At 47.3% G+C, this 19,668-nt stretch overlaps 6 protein-coding genes and 1 non-coding gene across 7 annotated transcripts; 3 read left to right on the top strand and 4 right to left on the bottom strand.

The window, feature by feature from the left end:
- Positions 1-1,639: 1,639 nt before the first annotated feature.
- GGS25DRAFT_504232 (uncharacterized protein) lies at positions 1,640-3,301 on the bottom strand. Its single transcript, XM_049262117.1, has 2 exons — positions 2,809-3,301; positions 1,640-2,638 (listed from the first exon to the last, which is right to left on the bottom strand). The coding sequence occupies exons 1-2, from the start codon at positions 3,203-3,205 to the stop codon at positions 1,938-1,940; spliced, it is 1,098 nt and encodes a 365-aa protein (XP_049114006.1). The 5' UTR covers positions 3,206-3,301; the 3' UTR covers positions 1,640-1,937.
- Positions 3,302-4,136: 835 nt separating this feature from the next.
- GGS25DRAFT_421277 (uncharacterized protein) lies at positions 4,137-6,880 on the bottom strand. Its single transcript, XM_049258565.1, has one exon. It carries the CDS (start codon positions 6,847-6,849, stop codon positions 4,300-4,302), a length of 2,550 nt encoding a protein of 849 aa, XP_049114005.1. The 5' UTR covers positions 6,850-6,880; the 3' UTR covers positions 4,137-4,299.
- Positions 6,881-7,476: 596 nt separating this feature from the next.
- Positions 7,477-9,846, bottom strand: GGS25DRAFT_504226 (MFS general substrate transporter). The gene is made up of 5 exons (XM_049262116.1): positions 9,283-9,846; positions 9,011-9,183; positions 8,650-8,912; positions 7,705-8,590; positions 7,477-7,637 (listed from the first exon to the last, which is right to left on the bottom strand). Exons 1-5 carry the CDS (start codon positions 9,502-9,504, stop codon positions 7,622-7,624), a joined length of 1,560 nt encoding a protein of 519 aa, XP_049114004.1. The 5' UTR covers positions 9,505-9,846; the 3' UTR covers positions 7,477-7,621.
- Positions 9,847-11,706, top strand: GGS25DRAFT_504224 (salicylate 1-monooxygenase). Its single transcript, XM_049262115.1, has 2 exons — positions 9,847-10,295; positions 10,362-11,706. The coding sequence occupies exons 1-2, from the start codon at positions 10,042-10,044 to the stop codon at positions 11,398-11,400; spliced, it is 1,293 nt and encodes a 430-aa protein (XP_049114003.1). The 5' UTR covers positions 9,847-10,041; the 3' UTR covers positions 11,401-11,706.
- Positions 11,707-15,757: 4,051 nt separating this feature from the next.
- GGS25DRAFT_534181 (uncharacterized protein) lies at positions 15,758-16,644 on the top strand. The gene has a single exon (XM_049265739.1). It carries the CDS (start codon positions 15,894-15,896, stop codon positions 16,407-16,409), a length of 516 nt encoding a protein of 171 aa, XP_049114002.1. The 5' UTR covers positions 15,758-15,893; the 3' UTR covers positions 16,410-16,644.
- A 1,160-nt stretch (positions 16,645-17,804) lies between these two features.
- Positions 17,805-18,588, top strand: GGS25DRAFT_524731 (uncharacterized protein; the record flags this gene model as incomplete). The annotated part of the gene is made up of 3 exons (XM_049264659.1): positions 17,805-18,129; positions 18,245-18,469; positions 18,533-18,588. The coding sequence occupies 3 exons, from the start codon at positions 17,805-17,807 to the stop codon at positions 18,586-18,588; spliced, it is 606 nt and encodes a 201-aa protein (XP_049114001.1).
- Positions 18,589-19,005: 417 nt separating this feature from the next.
- On the bottom strand, positions 19,006-19,079 carry GGS25DRAFT_t89. The gene has a single exon. It is a non-coding gene; the product is annotated as a tRNA-Ile (tRNA).
- Positions 19,080-19,668: the final 589 nt, after the last annotated feature.

The following is a 19,668-nucleotide window of genomic DNA, read 5'->3' as shown; positions in this document are numbered from 1 at the left end:
ACATGCGCATATGCATAAGCCCCATTATACAAAGCTTGTTTGGCCGTCGTATACATACTTACAGGATTGATTAACTTCACTTCGTGCTACATATCTTCAACAACTTATCATCTCGAAGCTCTTCTACCACTCCATCAAACGTACTCTTCGCACCTACTAGCAACCTAACCTAGTTCATCACTTAAATAACATATAAGTCACGGAAAGCCGCCAATGAAAGGAAAGATGGACTGCTACTGTGCCAACTACTATGTACGGATCTCCGACCCATCATCGTCGCTGTCATGTCATGCCATACTATGAGCGAACGAAACTAACGATATGGGGGGTTTGTGTGTGAACAGGGACAAATCAACTGCCAGAACAAAGTCTCGTACTTTGGACAACGATGTAGACTCTGTACCGTATGTGTCTGCTGCACCCAGCCGAGCCCCCCCCCCCCCCCCTACAGCCCGGGGATGAGGGGAGAAAGGGGAAAGGGGGGAAATCTATCTCCTACAAGTTTTACCATACTAACCATGAATGTGCGACCGTACAGGTCCTGAACGAAGGCACGTCAGCGAAGCACGACCTCTTCAAGATCGCGTCGCGGGATTGCCGCGCCGCCTACGACAGCGAGGCCGTGGACTCCTCGTCCTCATCCTCCTCGAGCCGAGAGGGGGAGAACCGGCGCGGCCGGACGCGGGAGCGCAAGACTTGCTCGCAGTGAGCCCGGAACCCGGAGAGGAAGGAAGGAAGGATTCTTCATGAAGTGGGGAGATGGGTAGCACGGCATGCGTCACTATCTCGACACGGCGGGGAGGTTTCCAACTTTCTTGTTTGGGATGGGGAGCTATGTGCCGAGGTAATGCGCGGTGGAAGAGAAAAACATGGTTTAGGGTTTTACAGGGAGAGAGGAGGGGAAAGAAAAAAAAACATAAACAAAAGGACGTGAAGGTGGTGGCAACGCCGGTTCTTTTTCTTCGCATGATAATGATGGCTAAACAGGCGTATTTCGGGTTGAGTTTGGGATTGGGAACACATACCATGTAGGAATGGATGGATGGGAAAGAAAGCGCGAGGAGAAAGTGAGGCTAAAGGGGTCGGCGAGGCCAATGGTGTCTCGAGGAGTAGCCGAAGCCGAATAAGCTCTCACCTGTCTCAAATCCTTTCGCTAGCTATAGCTCTCAACCTCCAGGTTGTCTGATCTTGTTTTGTTTCCAAGTTTTGTCTATCCGAGAGGTATGGGAGAGAGATATGCATTTGGGAAAAATCAGACTAGTCACGAATATGGGTTGATTTCTCGAGGCGTGTGGATAAGGGGGGGCATTTGGGATATTGGTTGGTCATGACTCAACTTTGTTTGGTTGGAAGGCAATGAGGTGAACTTCCTTGGTGTATTGACTTACACATTACATATTATTATTACTTTAGTTACCTTTTCCCTCACTTTCTAATCAATCAAACTTCCCTACATCGGAGTTTTCTAGCTCACATGCTCGGTGTGATGTGAGCTGCGCCGTGGACGCTAGGATCGTGGAGGACGTGTAACCAAGGTCGGTAGTACAGTGGGTGGTTGTGTTTAGTGAGTATGTAGCAAGCGTTCACGCGGGATGTGTTGAGGGTTTCTCAATCTGCGCACAGGATGATGATGGGTGCGGGTAGTAACAGTTTTCGCGTGCTCAGGAGGCGAAACAAAAACGTGGGGTGTATGTGTGTGTGTGTGTGTGTGGGTGGGTGGACGTCATTATGTATACAATTTATATATACCCAATACCCATCTTGGAACTCCGATATACTATACTGCAAAAACTCCGAACCTCCGCCCTATATAATACATTCACAGAGCCGGGTGTGCATCCTCAGGCTACATAAATACCAAGGTTACCTAGGTAGGGGGTAATTTACGTTCGTGTAGACTTGGATATATGTATGATGATCGTCAGTCGTTACAACCTTCACTTATGGCCCGCTAGGTGCCACTCAAACGCCTTCCTAAACAGCGCCTTGCCGTTCCCCACGATCGTCTCGCCGTGGCACGGGATGATCGTGTCGAAGTCCCAGGTGTCGATCCTCTGCACGCTTTGGTTGAAGCCGGGGCGGTCTTTATTGCCGTTGCTGACCCCGTACCACAAGAACCGCTTCACGCCCTTTGCGTCGCCGCTCGTGCTGTTCAGGGATTCGAAGATCCTGTTTAGTATGCCGTGAGAAGTCTTCGCAGCGTCGGGCACCCGTGAATACTGCTCAGTAGCGGGTAGGTTGAAAAGCAGGTCCGCCTCGATCAGGATCTTGTCGGGTTTGTAGAAGAGCACTATCTCCTTGTTAGGATGCGCGTCCACAAACTCGACCTCGAAGTCAGCAGCAAACTCGGGGGTGATGTTGTTGTCGCGTTTGTTGGAGGCGTCATAGACGAACGCGAAAGGCTCGTTGCCGATCTTGTCGTCGTCCTGCATCTTGGCGCGCTTCTCCTGCAGGCCCGTGGGCCCGATTAGCTTCGCGTTCGGATACGCACTTGCCCACTCGGACAGGAATATGTGGTGCTCTATGTCCCCCGCGATCAGGTAGCCAACGTTACCGCCCATCTCGGTGACTTTGGCTTTCATCTCTGGTGTTAACGCCACCGGCGAGAACACTGCCAGTGTTCCTGATGTGAGTCGTACTAGTGATGTATGAATTAGTATATTCGATGTGTGATATTTTGCATTTGATATTATATATTTATTACTTATACGATCCTGACGGGTGTTCCCTTTCCTTTTCCATTTTTTTAAAAAAAGAAAAGGAAAAAAAATAATAATAAAAAAAAGAAATAAATGAAGATGAACTCACTTATGGTACCGCGGCCACCGACTCGGAAGATGCCGAAGCGTGCAAACGGCACAGACACGGTCACAACATTGGGAGTGATGTTCCGGAAGACGGCTACATCGGAGGGATTGGATGGAATAAGTTTGGAGGACATTGTGAGACGTCGGCCTTTTCGATACTTCAGTTGTGACACGGGAAATGCTGTTCTCGTATGCAAAGTTCTGCAGGTTTCCAAACAAAGCGTGATATTAAGTGGAAGAGATTGAAGAGGTGGAAAAGTTGAGTAATGTAAAGATTTATTGGATTTATTGGATTTATTGGCGATGATGAAGAGGTTCAAGTTATTATCAATAACTTTAGTAAGTTTGAATGTCTTTGAGAAATACGAAGTTCCAAGTCGATATATATACGCATTCATTTCCTAGCCAGGTAGGTTAGTCAAGTTTCAACATGATAATTTGTAAACCCTTCGAGATTCATGGCCCATCTTACTGGTCTTGTTGTTGATGAAGCAAACCCCTTGAACCTGAATCCGTAAAAGTAGCCCTGGAGGGAATAGATATTTGGAATTGACCCTAGTAAATGACATTCAACTAACCTACATAGGTACCTAGGCATTTATGCTAGTACACCTAGGCACCTGGTCAGTATTCAATACTAGGTAGCTAGTAGTTATTAGCTACTAGGTACTGTACATGTGTAACTACCGAATGGATATCATCCTTGGCTTAATGTTTTTCCTACTACTTACCTACTAGGTAGTACCTATGTAGGCATATGTACATATGTACAACTTGCATGGCAGGTCGAAAGCGTACAAACTTTAAATGCTATTGAATTTACATAGTTAGTATGTAACTGTTTTCAATCAAAGACCAAAGACTAATCGAAGCTTGTCTACCTGTCACATGTCACGAATGGAGTCAAAATGACATCATGAAACGTGTAGCAGTGGCAGTGGCAGCAATAGCCATAGGCATGAGCTGACAAATTTGGTGACAAATTTAGGTGATTGTGGGACACCCGGCCTAATCAATTCCAAGGTTAGCAAAGATTTATTCCAATGAATTATTTCAATCAATTATCAGACTTCACACCTACATCTCAGATGATCTCACCTTATGTATTGTACATACAATCATATTTCATATCAACACATTCAAATGACATACAAATACTCGAGTGAACTAGCGAATGGTAGCAGCACTTTAAGTATAAAACTAGGTACCTAACAACTTTACAGACAAATTACTAGGTATAATCAACATTGCCCAGAAAACATGGCTATCCCTCACACTACACACTACACACTACACACTACATACTACATACTATCTGTTGTCAAATCCATACCAACATGAATCCTTGAAGCACCTGTATTTATATATACCTTGGCTTACCCATAACCAATCCCCTCTCTAAAACAGACATCTACACCTCATGGGTTTCCAGGGATACTAAAAGAAACTATACTATGGCTACCAACCTACTAGGTACCTAAAAAAAAAATACCTATAAACTCCACGCCCAAGTCAGCGCCAACAGACCGAAGATAAACTCCCATAACAGCTCCCAAGATGTTCCCTTCAAGGTAAAGCCGGGCGTGTCTAAGGAGTTGATGTACATGGCCCTCTTCTCTGCCCCCGAGTTGATGGATTTGTACGTAGTAAACTCGCGCCCGTGTGCCACGATGATTCCCAGCATCACAAAGAACGTGATGATGTTGACCCAGAGTGGCAAATCGCCCGCGCGAATTTGTGCCGACAGGTTCGCCAACACTCTGCGAAGTCCTCCCGGTCCTCCCGGTCCGCCTTGTCCTCCCCGCCCGTTCCTAGCTAGCGCATTATCTCCGGGTGGAGGTGGATTCACTGCTGGTGGTGGTGGAGGAGGAGGAGGAGGTGGTGGTGCAATTTCAGCCTGTGATACGTCTCCAGCGTCTGATGCCGGTCTAGATAGGACGTCTTCGGCTCTGCGCTGAGCGTCTTCGAGACGCTCAGTCGTTTCTTCGAACCAGTTCCTCTCCTCTAACAAGACATTGATGATACCGTTCATCCTGGTGATCTCCTTCTGCACTCCCGCCGCTCTCTTCTTGTTAAGTGCGACCTCGTGACTGTCTGGATTTGCGTCGTCGTTGATATCCTGATTTATCTGGCCGAGACGATCGATATATTGGGTCTGCGTGTCCTTGTTGATCCTGATTTGCTCATCTAACTTGGCTTTTACCTCGCGGGTTTGTTTGAACAACTCGTCGAAGAGATTTGTAAAATAATCTTTGAGACCGCTATGGTCATTGCCAGTGCCGTCTTGGAGCTTATTCAGTTTCTCCTCATATTCCTTCAATTTATTTCGTGCCGCATCTACTTGAGCTTGTAGATTTGCCGTGTCCGCCGTATGCTTGTCCTTCTCATCCTCGAGCTGGTCTTGGAGGTCCTTGACCTGCTGCTTAAGTGCATCGCCATTGTCTTTGCAGTCCTCGAGCTGCTGCCTAAGTGCATCACAATCGGCTCTACACTCATCGAGCAGGTCATCGTCAGCCTTGGTGTCGTTGTCGTCCTTGTGATCACCCTCTGCCTGAACGTCATCATCTGACTTGGCACCGGCCGTAGGATCTTCTTGCGCGTTGGTGCTATCGTCATCGTCGCGTTGCTGCTTTAGCCGTTTAAGCTCATCCTGCGCTCTCTTCAGTTCCTGGGCCCTGTTCTTCAACTGAGATTGAAGTTCTCTTTCCCGCCTCTGAAGACCATCCACACTTGCCTCAAACGGCTTCAGCCGCTTTATTTCCTTGGCGTTGTCATCATTCTTAGCTGTTGCCCTCTTGAGTTGCGCCTGAAGGTCGTCGCGCTCCTTTTTCAGATTGTCATAATCGCTCCTTCGCTTCTCGATCTCCTTTTCTAGATCCTTCACATGCTGTTGGGCTGCAGTTTTAGCTTGGTCTGATTTGTCGAGCTTCGATTTGCACTTGGCATGGTCATCAGCCAGTTCCTTGATCTGATCGTTGAGTGTGCTGATCTGCTCGTGTAGGTCCGGCTCAAGCTCAGCCGCTAAATCTAAATTAGCAGCAGTACCTGCTCCCGCCGACGATCGCGAAGATTGGGATCCTGAGCTTCCCGTAGGACTAGCTATGCTAGCTATGCTAGCAGCAGTAGTCGCTGCCCTTTCGTGGTCGTCCAGTCTTTTCTGGATTTCGGCCTTCTCTACACTGACTATCTTCAACTTATTTTCTAAATCAGTGATTGTTAAGGTTTGTCCCTTCTCAATACTCTTGTAATCTCTTTGTTGTTGTTCGATGCGAGCCTGTAACTGCTGCTTCTTTGTCCTATCGCTCGCGACTTGAGAAGCTTGCTTTTCTACAAGATCCTGCAACTCGTTGTTGCGCTTGTGAAGCCTTCCATTTTCCTTTTTCAACTCGCTGTAATTCGAGTCAAGGTTTGAAGTATACTCATCATTGGTATTTATTTGATTTTCTTGTCTCGATATGGTTTTTTTATGTTTTCCAATATCTTCTCTTAGTTTTTTTATCTGTCCGTTGAGGTCTGCCTCTCGCACATCAGCTTTCTGCAGTGCCTTTTGGTGACTATCCCTGAGATCCTGGATATACTGCTCATGGGCAGCTCGGGCCTTCTCGGCATCCTTCCTTGCTTGGTCAAGCTCATTTGCCGTCTCACTGCGCAGTTTCTTCTCCACGGCGAGCTGGTCTTGTGCAGTTGTCGTAGCAGCCTGTGCATTGCGGAGCTCTTTGCTGATGGCCTGCTCCTGGATTTCGGCGAATGGAATCACCTTTGCTTTCAGCGCCTTCGACACCTCCTGTGTAAAACTATCCCTATCGGAGCTAGGGCTAAGTGTTGCGACTTTTGAACTGTCAAGTAGCTCTTGGGCTATATATGGGGCGATTTTAGCGAGTCCTTCGGGCCAGTCTGCGTCATCCGTGCTCGATTCCAAGCCTGTTAAACCTGCTGATCCTGCTGATCCCGGCGTCGCTGCCGCACCTGCCTGTGGTCCCGCCGAGGGTGGTGAATTCTTCCCCGGGCCGCCTGACGGCTTCGATGACCCTGGTGCCGACATGACGATTGATAGTGGATTTTTCCTTTTTTTTCTTCTTCTTTTTTTTTCTTATAAACAATCGAAAGGAGAAACCCTAGGGTGCAAGATTGTCGGAGACGAGAGCTTCGCCCGAATCCAGCAGGACTTTTGTTAGCATTGAGACACAAAGAAAAACAACCTTACAAAGTTCTGCGTCCGGTGGTGCTGCGCGCGGCTTGCGGCCTTTGTCTCCCACCTACCGAGACGGGGAACAAAGTTATTTCTGATCTAGAAATCAATTGGCTAGATAAATAATATACGGTACTAAATCTTTTTTCATTAAACATCCTTCTTCACGATTACTCGAATCCGGCATCTTCCTTTGTTCTCAAGGCCGATTGTTGAAAACGGAAGATCCCAGTTCTATTTGCCTGCTTAAGGTGTCGTCGGATGTGTTTGGCGTAATGATTATGCCGATTTATAGCCCATTGGGCATTAAATCTTTCGGCTTGTAGATATTCGTGACAATGGGTAGAATCTACGGCGCGGGTAGGCAGGTAGGCACCGGGCTCAATGTCTCTTCGTACTCACAATAGCATTGAATATAGTTACGGTAAAGCACGGTTAAACTTATAAAGGCTTATTATGTGAACCATTTTTTTAACATTGAGCTTATGAACTTCTTTACTATCAGCTGCATTTCCTACAATATGATTGTGACGAGGGCTAATTGCCCCCATTGGAGATTGTGTAGTCAAGGTAACTTCTTAAGTAGTATTTATCCTGGACCAATCTCGCTATATAATCGTAAGATTTAAAGAACATATCGGCTGCGTATTAGTTAGTATGTGTTATTAGACCAGTCGATCTCTAAGGGGTTGGGTGAAGTGAACTTACAATGCAAGATTTTCACGATCAGTTAAATCTAGTTGTCTCGCATCGACCACCTCTTCTCGTCGTTCGCCATTCTCGTCTATGTGTTCGATAACTCCAATTTCCCTAACAACCCCTTGCTGAAGTAGCAAGTCTCGACGTTCATTTTCCTTCACCAGATACCACCGCAGATAGAGGACAATGAAGGTGGGAAGCACACACGCAACCCAGAGAATAACCCACCAGGTAACAATATACCTTGGCTTATACTGTGCTTGGAATAGTTGGGGTGAAAGGATGTTACCTAGACCATACCCTACGTGATATAGGGCAATGACAGCAGTCTTCTTCGTGTGCCCAGCAGAACAGTTGGCTGCCCAGATCATGACTACGCTGTAAGGAATGCCACCTGTAGATCGGATCCAGATGGCGGAAATAAGTCCCCAACGATTGCTCCAGGGAAGGGTGATGAGCAGTATGCAGGAAATAATAGGGGGTATGTATGCAGCAACTGAAACCCACGCCCGACTGTTGCGCGTCTTAGCCAGTACGATTGCTGCGGTGATTAGGGAGATCAATGATGTTAGACCAGTGACGCAACCTAGTAAAGTGGTTTGCAAGGTGGTAAAGCCGAATGACTGAATGATGAGTGAGTATTGACTGGTCAAGCCGTTGGCCATTTCTTGTGACCAAGAATGGAGAAAGAAGAGCCAGGTCTTGGGATCTTTGAGCGCTTCGATCAACTGATGGCGTTTGAAGTGCTTTTGCTCGATTCCTGAATGGTTTGAAGCGATGCGTAGAATAGCTTGTGCTCGTTCCTCTAGAGTCAAGAAGTGCGCGGACATGGGATTGTCGGGGAAGAGAAACCAGACAAAAACCCCATAGATAATAGTCAAAATTCCGGTAATGACTACGCAGGGCAACCATGTTAATCTTGGAGCTTTCACAAGACGACTTTCAAAGACTTACCCATAAACCATCTCCAGGGAGCGAAGCTGCCCGTGTCTATCCATAATACCCCGTAAGACAGCAAGCCTGAAGTGATGGGACTCGAATTACCCGCAGCCCACATGATTGGCATCAGCACTGCTTGTTCATCGTAGGTGAAGAACATGGACAGTATCAACAAGAACGCAGGCACAATACATGCCTCTGCTAGTCCAAGGAAGAAGCGAACGACGAAGAAGGATGCGAAGTTATTACACGGAATATGTAGTAGCAAGATGCAACCCCTATTTTTCTCCGAGTTAGTACCAATCTGTCTGTCTACCTAGGTAGGTAGGTACCTAATTGAAAAAACATCATGGAGGACTCATATTACTTAACTCACCAAACAATGAGGTTTCCGGCTAGCCATTTGGCAACTGGAAATCGTTGTAATGCCCAGTTTTGAGGCCATTCTGCTAATAGATAACCAAGGTAGAAGACAGAGGCCAACCAGTTATATTGGGTTGCATTCAAATGGCCGTCCTCGAGAATACCGAGGATAGATGAACTTGCGAGCTAGAATGGATATCTAGTTGTTAGTACTTATAGTATCTCACAGAATTCCTTAGTGACACATGAGGGTTTAGATGATAGATAATAATAGTAAGTATTTACCGCCTGCTTGTCTATATACATTAGGTGATACCCAATGCACAGGAATGACAAAATCCATCGGACGCACTTTTTGCGAATCCGTTTCGCTTCCTCCTCCGTGGGTGGCTCAACCTTGACCTGGGAGAATAACTTGTAACTTTCATCGGCAAAACGATCTGGCAATTTCGGTGTGTCGACCAGAACGTCGGTCGAGGACGTCTCCCCAGTGGTCTTGGACGCCATACCTTAGATAACAGGAATATCGAAGCAACTAAAGAGTCCAAGAAGATACCGACAAGAAAAGACACAAAAAAAAAGATTAAGCCAACATCCTTAAGTAATATGATTATAATGAATAAATACAAGATGCAACTCATGAATATTCAAGATATCAGCTAGTCTGCAGTCGTCAACCCCCACAATAATGGCGAACAACAGCTTGGGTGTCGTCCAGAGCCGGAGACACGCATCCCTCGTAGGGAGCGTAGTCCGAATTGCATGGTTTACTTCGGGCCTTTCTCGTTGTTGGGGTGGAAAGAAAGGGCTAATTGACAAGGTGTTGCTTCGCCATTTCAGTTCTGTCTTGCACCATTTCACCATTTCGGCCCCGTCCGGTCTATCCCACATACCGAATCGGCTCCGGAGGGCGATAAAATGTCTATATGATCCCAAGCTTGGCCCCCCCTTTACTACATCAGCGAAAACAACAAAGAAAAAGAAGGGACAAAATATTTTTATACCAAGTAAAAATATTTATATGTAAATATATCTAATCAGATCATGTCAGATACCTCCAAACTTCAAATTGCCATCATCGGTGCTGGCATCGCCGGTCTCGGTGCAGCCATCGCACTGAAGGATCACCCCGCCATTGATGTACAGGTGTATGAAAAAGCTGCAGAGCTTAGAGAAATAGGTGCTTCTATTGCACTTGGGCCTAATGGAATGAGAACTTTGGAGAGGCTTGGTGTCACCGAAGCCCTCGATGATGAAATCGCTTTCCGTAACAAGTCGAAACACCCCATGATCTATCGGTAGGTGCATTCTCTAACTAACTCAAACATACCTACTTGGGTACTAATACTATGATGGTATTATAGGCACTGGAAGACTAATGAGATTGTATCAACCGACTCTCACGCTGGCCAAGTTGAGTACCGTCACTTGACCTCACGTTTTTACCGGGCACATCTCCAGGAAGCGCTTGCCAAGCACGTCGATCCAGCCAATATTCACTTGTCTAAACCTTTCGAGTCCGTTGCCTTTGATGCGACTATCCAGAAACTTCTGATCAAGTTCACAGACGGCAACACAGCTACGGCCGACATCATTCTTGGCGCAGATGGGATCCACTCGCCGGTCCGAACCTCCTTCGTCCCTACGTCGAGCACGGCCTGGACCGGCTGGGTGGCTTTCCGGTCTGTGTTTCCCATATCCTACGTACAAGGCATCCAGGGTCTGCCGGACGAGGCCGACCACTTCTGGGGGCCAGACCGGACATTCTTCGTGTCGAAGCTCGGGAGAGGTCTCTTCACCGTAGTGGGATCGTACCAAGCCGACCCCAATGCTCCCGACGCGCCGTACCAGAACGCCACGTGGAACTCCGCCGGCGACGTCAACGTCCTCCGCGAGTTCTACAAGGACTGGTCGCCGCTCGTGCGCCAGATCGTCGACGCCGTCCCCGACACCAGGATCTACCCGAACGCGGCGGCCCACCCGCTCGAAACCTGGGTCCTGGGCAACGGACGCGTCGCGCTCGCCGGCGACGCCGCGCACGCGCACGGCGGAGCGTTCGCGGCGGGCGGCAGCCTTGCTCTTGACGACGCATGGGCGTTCGCGTCGTCGATCCTGCAGGTGTTCCCCACGGACGCGACCAGGAAACCGGACGATAAAGAGATCCTAAGGGCGCTGCGCATCTATGAGAAGACAAGGAAGCCGCACACGGACCGCGTGATGAGCGTTGTGCGGGAGAATAATCTGAAGAAGGTCGCGCGGTATGCGCAGGGGAGCAGCAAGGAGCCGGAGACGGACGAGCAGCTCAGGAGCAGGATAAAAAACCGCGCGGACCCGGCTTGGATCCATGAGCATGATGTGCAAGCGGCTTTTGCTGAGGCCGTTGCTGCGTATACTACTGTTTAACATGGTTGTGGGTTAGGGTGGGCCATGAACTATGTGGCTAGGTTAGGTAGTTGAGATAATTCCTTTGTTTCGAGGGTAACATTTAACCGCAGCCAGCTTTCTTTGTCCTGACTTATGATAGGTACCTAGTACCTAACAATCTCATGATCCTTTTCGCATGAGGAATTCGCATCCGGCGTAGGTGGCATCACTTGGAAGTGTAAATATCAAGGGTGCCCCCTGTGCGCTCTCATACCTACCTGCTCATCGCACCGAGAATCGGCTCATTAGGGATTTTTGAGTTCGAAAATCTTAAGTTGACTGACAGCTGATAATCGCCTTACCTATGCATGTGTGACGTAGAATTTCGAATACACGGTAACCTTTTCTTCCCTCATTAAGCCGGATACACTCGTTCGTATTACCCCAAACTACATACGCCTAATAATACAGATAGATAGTTTATAGCAACCAGAGCCACGCTATTTGCTAGGTGTATAAGTAGGTGCCTACTGAGTGTTATCAGACCTACCAAACAACTATTCAGTTTTAATATATATATTTTTATTTTCCACCCCTAAGCATGCAGCAGTAGTACACCACTGCTCTAAATAATTATTTTCCTAAAATATTTCATTGTTATTCTGATATGTGAGAACTCAAGGGTGTCTACGTACCTGTCTCATACTACTACTAGGTAGGTACCTACATGATACCTAGGGTTTAACATATGAGCCCCTATTTCGAGAAAATAGCAAGAAAATGGATGCACAAAAATATTACAGCTCTCATTTACCTATTCAGTGGCTCTCTGCCTACCTAGGTAGGTATGGATACATCTTTACTTCTTACCTGATTTTAACCTGAGACTCACTTTCGACTCCTCGTCATACTGCAAGATAAGATTGATAAAAGGCTCTGGTTCTCTTTGGTCTAGTGGGTGTCTCCAAGACGACATTGTGAGATTCCAATATTTACTCCTGGCCTCATTTCCTTTCTTCCCTCTTCCCTTCTTCCTTCAACTTTTTTATTTTTTTATTTATTTCCCACAAGCTCTCTATAGTACCTAGGTATCAGTCATAAATACTCAGGTACTTACCTCTACTGAGAGGTGTCGAAAGTGTCACTAAGGGCACACAAACCCTCAAGACAAACACCCACATACATAAATCATTTCACCAGAAGTTTTGTTTACTTTTCATTCCTTTTCCTCTCCATTGCCCATTGCCCATTGCCCATTGCCCATTACACACTTCACACTTTGCTCACTTTACTCACTTTACACATTACCTTACACATTACACACTTTGAAAGCACACATCACTACAATTTCCACTTCTTCTTAACTTCATGTTCCTCGTAGCCTACGGCTGACACATGCTCCGTTGTCATTCGAACACGGAGTAATTGCCCGTGGAGAGGACGACGAGTTGGGTATGCTGCAAAGAGTCAGGTGTCCTTCTTCTCAGAAAGTTCTGCCATTCAATCTCTGAGTACCTCATGAGCATGAACGAGGAGTGAGCCTCCCGTGATGGCGCTCTCGGTTTTGTTCGGGTCAATGATAGACATTAGGTTAGTCAAATTCCTACAAATCCCACATACTTATTACATGCTAATGATTCCGGCGGCATAATCAGGCATGTTGAATGATACAATAACTCCACTTCTTGTCGTCTTTCAAGACAAGATTGAAATGTCTCTATCAACAAGATGCTAGACTCGCTGGAAGGGTCGGGGCAGAGCCTCACTAGAACTCATTTACGCAACCCGAGTTCTCTGCCCCAACGCCTTCTAGCTGAGTTATCGAAGCACTGCCCCTGCTAACCAAGATGGGTTCTTCCTCGTAACTCTGGATGTGAGTTTAGGAGCATAGCAATTATCCCTAGATCACGCTTTTCAAGCTAACCCATTAATACAGCTGTATGGGGGGTATGTGCCAAAGGGTTCGGGAACCTTTACAACATTCTACTTCCACACCTGATCCAAAGGTGGCCGATCCAAAAAAGGCAGCGCCAACGGATCCTGGTTGAGCGCCTTTCTGGACGAGAAGGAAGCCCGTTGAATACACGACACATTCAACAACTCCACACAATACTTTACAGCTACCCAACAATGAGTAGTCGAAGGCATTTCATAATTGAGTGCACTTCTATACTTGCTGCGCTGGATCTATTCCCATCTCTCCTTTCTCGTTAGGGGAGCGATTCTGGTGGTTTCCTATACCATCGTGCGTGTGCAATAACCCCCATCCATGTTCGCTTCGATTACCAACCTCCATCTACGATCACTTCTATAATTGACTACGATTTGGACCTATCATGAAGACTTCAAAAACACAAGATGCTGGTCTACATGCCATATCCACTTTTCACTCTTCAATGAAGGTCTAACGGATCACCACAAATAGAGTCTCATGGATGCTAAATGATATCAGGTAAGATGCTCCCAGTCGTTTAATTTGTCACACTTCCACCAACTTGAAAGGTGCTAACTTTGCTCGTTCATAGATCGTCTTCATCCCGCTCCCGATGGCCATCCTTATGGTGGGGCTTTGGAGTGATGAAGTAGTAATACACGCAACAGATATGCGAGCCTTACCCACTTGCATTGACTGTTACTGGTGCCAACCGTCGTCAACACAACACTATAATTTGGATTCATTCAACGATCACGTGGGTGAGAACAACATCCTTTCCCATGAATTAATTTGCTTCTCGTGAGGGCGGCGTTCCTACAATCCGCCCACCACTTTGTGGAGGGGACTTTATCAAAGACTTCGTCCTCAACCACGAAGCCGACAGGTCATGGAACAGACATGTCCTGAACGTTATTACCTATTCAGATCTCTTCACTGCCTTGGAATGTGGTATTAGGTGTCTATTTAGGAGACGTCCAAGATACTTGGTCGTGTGCCGCCCCTGTGTTCAGCACCATATGACGCTTGGGAAATCACTTCCTCGTTGCTCCCTTCCAGCACCACCTTTAGCCAGCGACAACAACAATCGGATGGTGTCTGTGAAGATACTGACTATTATAGAGCGCTGCTCGGTCTTGGGCTTCTGGAGAACAAACACACGCTTTTGTCAACTATCAACGAGAAGCCCCATCATAGACATCAAGTCCGTTTACCTTTACATTACTTTGCCACGGAAACGATGTCCATGGAATCTATGGGTGTGATGTCCTTATCTATCACCTCTAGGATTCTGACCTGATACCATTTACTTTTCTTAACCTGCCCGATCTCAACATCGACGTCGACCGCAGAAAAGACTAACCACGGAGATTCGTTGGTGTGTCTTCAAATCGAACCCACCAGCTTACAAATCATCGTTGGGGTGAGGGCACAATCACCATAGCCCTCTTCTTTCCCCGGATGTTCGATTGCTTCCAATTTCTGCAAGTATAGAGGGGGGCACCCACCCAACCTTCGCTTCACGATATGGGTGCTCCCTAGAAGACGTGCAACTGATGTCGCCGATGCAACTTCGACATCCATTCTCTTTTCTACAGCCATCACAATATCGCCGGTAAACATGTCGCGGTCTTCACAGTGACCCGTCAGCAGTATCAAAATCGACGGGTTCGCGTGTGTTCCGGAGGAAGGACAAAAAGACCTCCTCCAAGGTCGGTCGTTGGCTTCAACGTCAATCATGGCAAGAAGCGAAAGCTTCAGGATGGTGATGATACTCGTCGGTCAGATTCCAATGCCTTAAAACGCCATATGTTTTGGTGGCGTTTGGGAGTGTTGGATTCTGGTTGACGATAATCATCATCCAGGTACCGAGAATGCCCATGTACCATCAAACTACGTCGCGGGCTGAAGAGAAAGAATAAGGATGATAGAGATGATCGTCAACCAGATTCTCATACTCCAAACACGACCAATTCATATCGCGGTTTGAAGCGAAAGCTTCGTGTTGACGATTATTGTCGTCAACTGCCTTCCAATACCTCACACATGCCCCCAACTAAGGTGCAACGAATCACGCGCGACCAGACATGCGTCGGTATACTGCCTACCTGTCTAGGGCTGGTCTGATCACACAAAATCTGAGAATATCTATTTCGAAAGTGTTGCCCATCCTATTTCTATCCAAGGTCTTGATCAAGGCCAAGTACCGGTATCACATCACTGAACTGGAGACAGCGTGTCTCGTCTGGACATGCAGGCAGAACCGCGTCCAGCTGCAACCATGCGAACAGACCGTGATCCCGTTTACTGACCATGGATCGACAATATTGCACGTGCAGAGACACTGAAAACTTCTGATATCAACAAGATGAATACAAAACTCATGATAGCTTTCACTTACCTCTCTCAATTCCGTCTTATGAGTCAATTACGCCAATTCTGCCTGAGGGTCGAGACTTTGACATGACTGCCACTATTCCCGGAGTATTAAACTCCTTACACAGCTCAGCGGCTACCAAAGCCGTTGCATATTGTAATACCACCCACAAAACAGTCACGCTCCAATCTGTTGTAGCCCCAGGGGCTGGAGTATCACTATATGATTGGAATGCTCACCTGGAAGAGCGGCGGCGCATCTGGCGCGCCTCGTTGCTGGCCTCCTCTCCAGCCGACAATCCTGACCCACCTCAGTCACTCAGCGAGCGGATGCTCAAAGGTCTTCCGACTGCTCCTGACAAGTTGCAACTCACCAACCTCTCATCAATGGAAGAGGCCTCTGAAGCTTCTGCGGGCATCCACTAGGCCCAGAGGTACGGGGGAGGTCGGCGAGGTGATAATTATCGCCCTTATCGGGATGATCGCGGCGGTCGCAGTGGTGACAAGGGCAACGCAGCGCTTCATGGATCACAAGCTACACCACATGAAGGCCTTTTGCCAGGCATTTATAGACGATGTGTGCGTCTTCAGCAATTGTTCTCCACATACCAAAAGATTGGTAGTAATGACACTAAACAATAGTTGGTACAACCTAATCATTGGCAAGCACCACTACGTTGATAAGAATTCGTTTGGGCAACAGAGATATGCCAATTACGCAGCAATTATCACATTTTAGGCCTTGTAGGCCTGGATCGTAGTATGCCTGGGTCTTGGCTGGGGTGGTGTTGATATCATCTCAGGCCCCAAAGACTACCTCTTCAGTCCACGACTAATCGAGATAGGTACCAAAGAACGATTCGAGCATTCCGCTCTCCCACTTGGTGCTGTGCCGGCATCATTGCAGGACCCAGACACTATCTCCCTCGCCCACGACCAATCCGGATACCGAAGAGCGTTTTGATCAATTGAGTTGAAGAAAAACACTTCACTGCTTTAGTGGGAAGGCGGCCAAGAGAAATGTACGGACACAAAGACGATAAAGATGTCCGGCATTATGGGGTTCTTTCCTGCTCTTGCGGTCGTGTCCTGGGACCTGATATGATACCTACCTATGCATTGGCCTGAACATCCTCGGAGCATACGACATACTAGCTGAAGAGAATGTCAGCTGTTCTCCGATCTCGGTGTCTATGTCATAGGCCAAGATGCGTTTCAATCGATGTCCTGGGCCTGAAGATCCAGGACATCGATTGGAAACGCGTCTTCCCTTTGACCATTCTGTGTTTTTATACGGCAAGGTACCTAATAGGAGGTTCCGGAGATCAACGTTTAGGCATAGAACGCATGCCCAACGATGCGTGTTCCTTTGGGTGTTACTGGGTATACAATGTAGTGTGTGAATTGTAGAGGACAACCGAGGCGCTCCGGCATGATGCTAAGTCCGGGGTGGCTTTGGGCAGTTGGATCCTGGTTCTCGTAACTCGTGTTCTGCCTCAGAAGAGCGTGTCGTCAGGATGGATTCAGGTGATGGCTATTTAGTCGTTTGGCCACGGGAACCATTGGGTCCCGCAGCAGGTGGTGTGTTTCCATTACATATGCATGTACCTAGGCTTGGAAGAGTTTGTCCATTGTTTGTTCGTACGAGTGTCGTCTCTCTATATACCTGACCCATGACGGTCGGTCATACAGCTCTTGTCAAAGGTCTACCCCGAGTCTACGTTGGGGGCTAGATTATCAGACAGAACAAAGACAGCTTACATGTATATGGACCTATGTAGCTTCAATAGTCTTCAGGAATATGTTAGAGATCCCCGCGCAACAACGATGCTGTTCTGCGTCTTCTAGGTTTCGCCTTGTGGCAGCCCTTATTAATCCTCATTTCAAATTTTGATGCAAACTTCGATCCCCTTACATGCTTAACTAGTACAGAGTAGGTACCTACCAGACTACGTTAGTGACGGTTAGATACTTGAGTGGAAGACGCGAATGAAGAGGGGTGTAGCGCGAGTGACTGTGTCTAGGCCTGCCGAACTACTGACCTGGTAGCACGCATGAAAGACGGTCCTGCCAGGCTGAAAGAAGCACATGTTACTTAGGCAGTCGAATAGATTGTAGTGATAGGTAGGTAATCATGGCAAACGATGCTAACCCGCCACCAGGTATGGGAAAGAACCCCTACTGGCCCCCAGACGAGTACGAATTCGAGGATGTGGAGCGTTACCACGGAGGCGGATTCTTCCCCATCACCATCTGGCCGCTGCTCGACCACGGGCGCTATTGCGTGGTGCACAAGCTCGGGAACGGCCACTTCTCCACCATCTGGCTGGCCCAAGATCTACACGAGAACCGGCATGTCGACCTCCAGATTCCAACTGTTGACCAGTATGACGTGTGTCGTGAGGAAGAGGTGTTGCGCGCTTTTTGGAAGCATGTTGGTAAATCCGATGTAGGTTATGGTAGGTTTTTCGCCAGTCTTATGGGTTCCTTCGATCATGAAGGGCCCAACGGCATACACCATGTCTGCTCATTGGCATTTGGTGAAATCTCATTGCGCTTACCTACCTAACCTAGTATCTAGCATCTCAGATATCCACACATCAAATATTGGGTACGAATGCATCGAGTTCACAGATGAGGTTCTGGACAGCATAGTACCGCCCGCATGTCACATTGTTCTGCCCGTAAGCGAGCAGCGCCCGCCCTACCTAGTGTCTCGTGAAGAGTGGGAGAGTGAACGGCATTTAGCACAGGATTTTGAAGGGCCCATCATACCACAGATATTTGACTTCGGGTGCTGTGAGCCACCCCTTATCATTGTCAAGATGTTATTTACCAGCCATTTTCTGACGAAACCCTCAGCCTTTTTCATCACAGAGAAAGGCCCCCCAAAGCGTCATCTATCTGAGCTTCGATGATCGCATTGCTCCTAGCTGGAGAGGTACGTATCTCGTAACTTGAGAGCGTCTACGCTCTTTGAAATATTGACATACAACCGGCTTAAGTGTTTAGTGAACGCATCACTTGATGAATTTCTCCTTTTATGACTTACTCACCACGGCCCTGGCTGAGGAGTCTGGGTGTTGCTAAGACCAGAGATGTAGCGTTAATATTTTTAGACATTTTATGAGGCTAAATAGTCTAGATTAAGACTATCCTGTACTAGACTGCCTACTTAATGGGGCACCCACTCGATCTTAATTAACTCCTACCTATCCACCAATACTATTCCAGACTTCCATCCGAGCCTTAAAAAAGTCGAAAAAAAAACCTTCATCAAGTATTACTATCTCGAGTACTACTACGGAAGGAAGAGGGGCGTAGAGAAAAAAAGATGGTCCCAAGGAGGGTCGAACTCCCGACCTTCGCATTATTAGTACGACGCTCTAACCAACTGAGCTATAGGACCTATATAGAAGATGAGGCTTTTAGTAGGCGATGTTTTTTTGTTTGCTAAACGCAAGTATCTAACTAGGTACCTCTCGCAGTAAGAGTCGCATTTCAGATCACTGTATGGTGCAAGCGTTGGACGCTTGAATGAATTTATGGCTATGGAAACATCAAGGCTTCAATATATGGTTTGGGGTTTACACAACTGTACGATTTGGCTCTTCTGAGTTTTCACTTGTGATGCCACAGCTAGAAAGGGCCGCACGTGAACTTTACCTTTGAGCAAGTAATGGTCTATCCATACCTGGCTGCTATACAAGGAGGAAAGATCCTCATAAACCTCTAGATATGTTTGATGCATCCACGAGGGCATAATTTATCTTACATGCTTACTAGGTGGGCTCGCTTTAGGCATAGGGCTCTCTAACCTAACAGTTTTCTTTTTTCAATGTAGCATACTTACTTGGCACTCTACTTATCAACTAAGTAAAGAGATCCAGTGCTCGAGATATGCTGTTGAGTCTCGAAAGAAGCACTCGTGCGGATAGACACATATTCCTGATCATGGTCTATGAATTTGTGATGTTACTGAGAGAAAGGTGGTTAAG

This window comes from Hypoxylon fragiforme, assembly GCF_022984875.1.
Source record: "Hypoxylon fragiforme strain CBS 206.31 chromosome Unknown GGS25scaffold_8, whole genome shotgun sequence".
In the NCBI taxonomy this organism is placed as follows: domain Eukaryota; kingdom Fungi; phylum Ascomycota; class Sordariomycetes; order Xylariales; family Hypoxylaceae; genus Hypoxylon; species Hypoxylon fragiforme.
The sequence above is the reverse complement of the archived record's forward strand: the minus strand, read 5'-3'. Positions and strand labels throughout refer to the sequence as shown.